Below are 5410 nucleotides of genomic sequence, written 5' to 3' on the forward strand. Positions count from 1 at the left end.
CGTGCAAGCCAGATCAAGTTGTGAGGTAAGCGACGGTGCAAGCCGGGAATGTTTATTTCCTCTACCTCTACCCCTGAAGCATAAATTAGGCAATAATGCCGGAATGATTTAGCCGAGGTGGCGTCGGCTCACTCTTTGAATTGTTATATGGTCTCAAATAGGCCCACGATAGATAGAGCAACAAATATGACAAAAAACACAAGTAATTAGGCCACTTCAGTGGTGTGGCACAGGAGTACAGGACCAAGAGAGCAGAGGTCACTGTCTGAATGGCCATGGCGAAGCCGACCGTCGTACTCCTGCCAGTCTGGGCATCCGGCCATTTCATGGCTGCGCTCGAGGCTGGCAAGCGTCTCATTGCCGCCCTTGGCACCGCTGACTTCTCCCTTGTTAGCTAAATTGTTGCATTAGTTATGTTCTTTTGTTCTGTTATCATCTAGAGTCTAGGTAGAGGATAGTGCGTAGCAGAGGTGTGCTTGCCTATGACACGGTCTGGTTAAGTCAGTTGGGTTGCGCCATGGTGCGTGCTGCAGCACGTGGTGCGTGTCGCACAAGAATGGCATTACACATGGTGCGTAGCGTGGCGCAGGAGATATGCGGAGGCATGTTCCGTGATCTCAACTTGTATCCATATAAATAGCAAGTAAAAGGACCCAGAAAAGTTGTGTCGCTTGGCAGCAACAAACCCTCAACTTTCTCATGTTCATATGTAATCTTGCCGCGGTCACCGTTGTGACATTGCCGGCGTTCAAGCTCGGTGTAGGCATCGCCTGCTCCAACAATTGGTATCAGAGCCTCGTTAGCGCATGTCGAGGCACCGGTGGTGGTGAGAAGTTGCAGACACAAAGCCAGGGTGGTCCAGCCCACCAGAGTCAAGAAGGGAAGGTAGTCCAAGTCGCCAAAGATGAGTACGTCGGGCGAGAAGGAAGCTATGGAGAAGGCATTCAACCAGGCTGCCGAGAACCTAATCTGGCCGATGTTGACACGTACCAACTATCAAGAGTGGGCATCACACATCCAATGCAACCTGGAGGCAATGTTTCTCTGGGATGCGATCAGCGAGGACAAAGTTGAGCGACGCCGGGATAGGTTGGCTCTAGGGGCCATGCTCCGCGGTGTGCCAACAGAGATGCACCCCATGCTGTTGAACAAGAAGATGGTGAAGGAGGCTTGGGAGGCCATCAAGTCAATGCACCTCGGGGCAGATCGTGTCAAGGAGGTCAGTGCTTAGAAGTTGCTGGCAGAGTTCGAGTCGATCACCTTCAAATCCAGAGATTCGATCGAGGAGTTCGCCATACGCATCACCAAGATCGCCACCGATCTAACAAGACTTGGGGAGAAAAGCATTGATGATAAGATGGTGGTGAGAAAATTCCTAAGGGTGGTTCCTGCTCACTACAACCAGATTGTAGTAGCAATTGAGATGTTCTGCGACCTTGACACACTCACCATAGAAGAGCTCATCGGTCGGCTCAGGGCTGTTGAGGACCATTTTGAGCTAGTAATAGAGAAGGTGTCAGAGAAGGCTGGCAGCCTCCTGCTGACGAAGGAGGAGTGGACTGCCAGAAACAAGAGTCGGATGGTCATAGATTCGTCCTCGTCATCAAGCCAGAAGAAGGATGGTGGCCATTATGTCCGAAAAGACGAGCTCGGGACGCTCGGCGGAGGAGAAGCGCGTGACTCCGGAGTAAGGCTCACGTCGATGGGAACACCAAGGCATAGAGGTAGATGTAACAAGTGCAAGATTTATGGACACTTTGCCAAATAGTGCAAGACAAAGCCAAAGGAGGAGAGGCAGGAGGCTGCTCACCATGCCATGGGCGACATTGAGACAGGAGCACTCCTAGTCGCTCAGGTGTGCGAAGTGTTGCACATATCGGCAGCACCTGCGCAGAGGGTATTCCTGAGCTAGGAACGTGTGTTCCTGGCTAGATATAATGAAGGTGCATGGATCCTGGACACGGGCGCTACAAACCACATGATAGGAAATCGTGACGCACTATCAAGTGTTGACGAAATCATGCACGACACAGTGTGGTTTGGAGATGGGTCCATGGTCGAAATTCAAGGCATTAGCGCTGTGGCGGTTGCTAGGAAGAACGAGGAACACCGAGTGCTCACTGAAGTATACCTTATACCATCCTTGAAGTGCAATATCATAAGTCTTGGATAGTTGGAGGAAGCTGGGTGCCGTGTCGAGATCGACAACGGCGTCATGCAAGTGTTTGAGCGCCGACAAGCTGTACAGCAGCATCGTGGCATCCTAATAAGGGCGGAGAGGAGAAACCGGTTGTATGTCATGAAGCCGAAGCTGACATCTCCGATCTATCTACTGTCTAAGATGGAGGAGGCTACATGCCTGTGGCATGCTAGATACGAGCACCTAAATCTCAGGTCGTTGCATGAGCTGGCGTCAAAGGAGATGGTGCAGGGTTTGCCCTGGATCCGCGGGGTGGAGCAGGTGTGTGATGGTTGTGTCCTTGGTAAACAGCACAGGACACCATTTCCTCGAGCTTCGGCATACCATGTAGCTGCTGGACTCGAGCTAGTGCATCGAGATCTGTGTGGGCAAATAACACCACCCACACTAGGAGGCAAGTCCTACTTTCTCTTGATCGTAGATGACTTCAGTCGATATATGTGGCTCGAGCTGTTGTCAACCAAGGATGAAGCATTGGTGTACTTCAAAAAGGTTGTAGCGGTGGCTGAAGTGGAGTTAGGACATTGGCTAAAAGCTTTCAGGACTGACTGTGGGGGCGAGTTCAACTCAGGTGCGTTTGTGACATTCTACAGCGATCATGGCATGAAGCACAATACCACCACACCCTATACACCTCAGCAGAATGGTGTAGTTGAACGACGGAACCAGTCTGTTGTTGAGATGGTGCATTGTTTGCTAAAAGCAATGAAGGTGCCAGCCAAGTTTTGGGGTGAGGCTGTGAAAATAGCTGTGTACTTGTTGAATCGATAACCAACCAAAAGTCTGAATGGCAAAACTCCATATGAAGCTTGGTTTGATAAGAAGCCCGGAGTCAAACACTTACGCACGTTTGGTTGTACAGCATATGCTAAGAAGCTAGGAACCAGGGTTAACAAATTGGCTGACAGATCCATTCTAGGTGTAATGTTGGGCTATGAGCTAGGAGCAAAAGGGTATCACATATATGATCTAGAAAAGGATAGGTTGATGATAGCTAGAGATGTTATTTTTGATGAGAAGAGACCATGGAATTGGGAGAGCAGTAGAGCGGGCAGTGGAGCACCAGCACCTTATACCTTCATGGTTTAGTTTCCAGATACTATACATGGTTCGATAATAGACCCTGATTCAGAATTGGATGCTGATTCATTCAGTGGTGCACTATCTCTGACCGCATCTACTAGTTCAATTCCACCGTAGGGAGAGTTGGGTGGATCCCCACCACATACTCCGCTCTCTAGTGCAGCTTCACAGCCGACACATCAAACTCAGTGGGCAACTCCTCCTTCGAATGCTTCTACAGGAACAAATAAAGCCTCAAGGAGGTATAGGATAGTTGCAGACCTGTTAGATTCAACAGAGGAGATGGACGATGTTGAGTACAGTGGATTGTGCTTGGTTGCAGCCGGTGAACCTGGTTCTGTTGAAGAAGCCATGACTAAAGATTGCTGGAGAAAAGCTATGAAGGTCGAGATGCAGGCCATAGAAGAAAATAAAACCTGGGATGTCAGTGAGTTGCCAAGGGACAGAAGGCCATAGGCCTGAAGTGGGTTTTCAAACTAAAAAAGGATCCTGATGGAAAGATAGTTAAGCACAAAGCTAGATTAGTAGCTAAGGGTTATGCTCAAGTGCAGGGAGTGGAGTTTGAAGAGGTTTTTGCACTTGTTGCCAGGATTGAGACAGTGAGGGTACTGCTCGCTCTTGCAGCAAAAGGAGGATGGGAAGTGCATCATATGGATGTGAAATCAGCCTTCCTCAATGGAGACTTAGTAGAATCTGTGTATGTGAAGCAGCCCCCTGGTTTCATTGTGCGCAGAGGCGACAAAGTTCTGAAGCTCAGGAAGGCGCTTTATGGCTTAAGATAGGCACCAAGGGCCTGGAATTCTAAGCTAGATAAAGAGCTTATTGCTCTTGGTTTTGTGAAAAGCAAGTTGGAGCATGCTGTGTACAGGAGAGGTAACAGAGACTCTTTTCTCATTGTGGGGGTGTATGTTGATGATCTAATCATCTCAGGACCATGTGTTGGTGATATTGTGCAATTCAAGTTGGAGATGAAGAAAAAGTTCAGCATGAGTGATCTAGGTCTCCTAAGTTACTACCTAGGCATTGAGGTAAGGCAAGGAGATGGAATCACATTGAGCCAGAGTGTATATGCGAGCAAGATATTGGAATCTGCAGGAATGTTGAACTGCAATCCAAGTGCTACACCAATGGAGTCTAGGCTCAAGCTCTACAAGAGAATGGAGGATGAGGTTGTGAGACCAATAGAGTACAGAAGCATAATTGGGAGCCTAAGATATATTGTCAATACCAGACCTGATTTGGCATTTTCAGTGGGTGTTGTTAGTTGGTTCATGGAGGCACCAAGTCAGGCTCATTGGGGAGCAGTGAAGCAAATCTTGAGATACCTAAAGGGTACCATGGATTATGGCTGCAAATATGAACAAGACACTGAACTGAAACCCCTCTTGCTTGGGTATAGTGACAGTGATTTTGCTAGAGATCCTGAGGATAGAAAAAGCACCATAGGAGTTGTTTACTTCTTGGGAGGTAATGTGGTGACTTGGGCATCACAGAAACAGAAGATTGTCTCTCTGTCTTTGTGTGAAGCTGAGTATGTAGCAGTAGCTACGGCAGCCTGCCAAGGGATATGGTTAAGCCGGTTAGTAGGTGATTTGTTGGGAACAAAGGAGGCGCGAGTAAAGCTGCTCATGGACAACATGTCTGCAATTGCTCTGAGTAAGAATCCGGTGCATCACAATAGAAGTAAGCACATTGATACACATTTTCACTTCATCCGTGAATGTATTGAGGAGGGCAAGGTAGAGGTGGATCACATTGGCACTGTGGATCAGTTGGCTGACATCTTTACCAAAGCTCTAGGGCGAGCAAGGTTCATGGAACTTAGGAGGGCACTCGGCGTCATTAAGCTGCAACAAGTTTAGGGGGTGAATTGTTAGCTAAATTGTTGCAGTAGTTATGTTCTTTTGTTCTGTTATCATCTAGAGTTCAGGTAGAGGATAGTGCATAGCAGAGGCGTGCTTGCCTACGACACGGTCTGGTTAAGTCAGTTGGGTTGCGCCATGGTGCGTGCTGCAGCATGTGGTGCGTGTCGCACAAGAACGGCATTACACATGGCGCGTAGCGTGGCACAGGAGATATGCGGAGGCATGTTTCATGATCTCAACTTGTATCCATATAAATAGCAAG

At 48.4% G+C, this 5410-nt stretch overlaps 2 protein-coding genes across 2 annotated transcripts; both read left to right on the forward strand.

The window, feature by feature from the left end:
• Positions 1-904: 904 nt before the first annotated feature.
• On the forward strand, positions 905-4065 carry LOC136531999 (uncharacterized). The gene is made up of 6 exons (XM_066524639.1): positions 905-1219; positions 1406-1687; positions 1769-1855; positions 2174-2771; positions 3504-3706; positions 3835-4065. Exons 1-6 carry the CDS (start codon positions 905-907, stop codon positions 4063-4065), a joined length of 1716 nt encoding a protein of 571 aa, XP_066380736.1.
• Positions 4066-4380: 315 nt separating this feature from the next.
• LOC136532000 (secreted RxLR effector protein 161-like) lies at positions 4381-5145 on the forward strand. Its single transcript, XM_066524640.1, has one exon. The coding sequence runs from the start codon at positions 4381-4383 to the stop codon at positions 5143-5145; it is 765 nt and encodes a 254-aa protein (XP_066380737.1).
• Positions 5146-5410: the final 265 nt, after the last annotated feature.

Source organism: Miscanthus floridulus, unplaced genomic scaffold (assembly GCF_019320115.1).
Source record: "Miscanthus floridulus cultivar M001 unplaced genomic scaffold, ASM1932011v1 fs_503_1_2, whole genome shotgun sequence".
NCBI lineage: Eukaryota > Viridiplantae > Streptophyta > Magnoliopsida > Poales > Poaceae > Miscanthus > Miscanthus floridulus.

Excerpts from the sequence above, each read along its gene's own strand:
- LOC136532000 (XM_066524640.1), top strand. The coding sequence starts at position 4,381 with ATGTTGAACTGCAATCCAAGTGCTACACCAATGGAGTCTAGGCTCAAG.
- LOC136531999 (XM_066524639.1), top strand. The coding sequence starts at position 905 with ATGAGTACGTCGGGCGAGAAGGAAGCTATGGAGAAGGCATTCAACCAG. Across the intron at positions 1,220-1,405 it reads GGGCAGATCGTGTCAAGGAG|ATTGTAGTAGCAATTGAGAT; the intron begins GTCAGTGCTTAG and ends CACTACAACCAG. Across the intron at positions 1,688-1,768 it reads GAGAAGCGCGTGACTCCGGA|TGCAAGACAAAGCCAAAGGA; the intron begins GTAAGGCTCACG and ends TTTGCCAAATAG.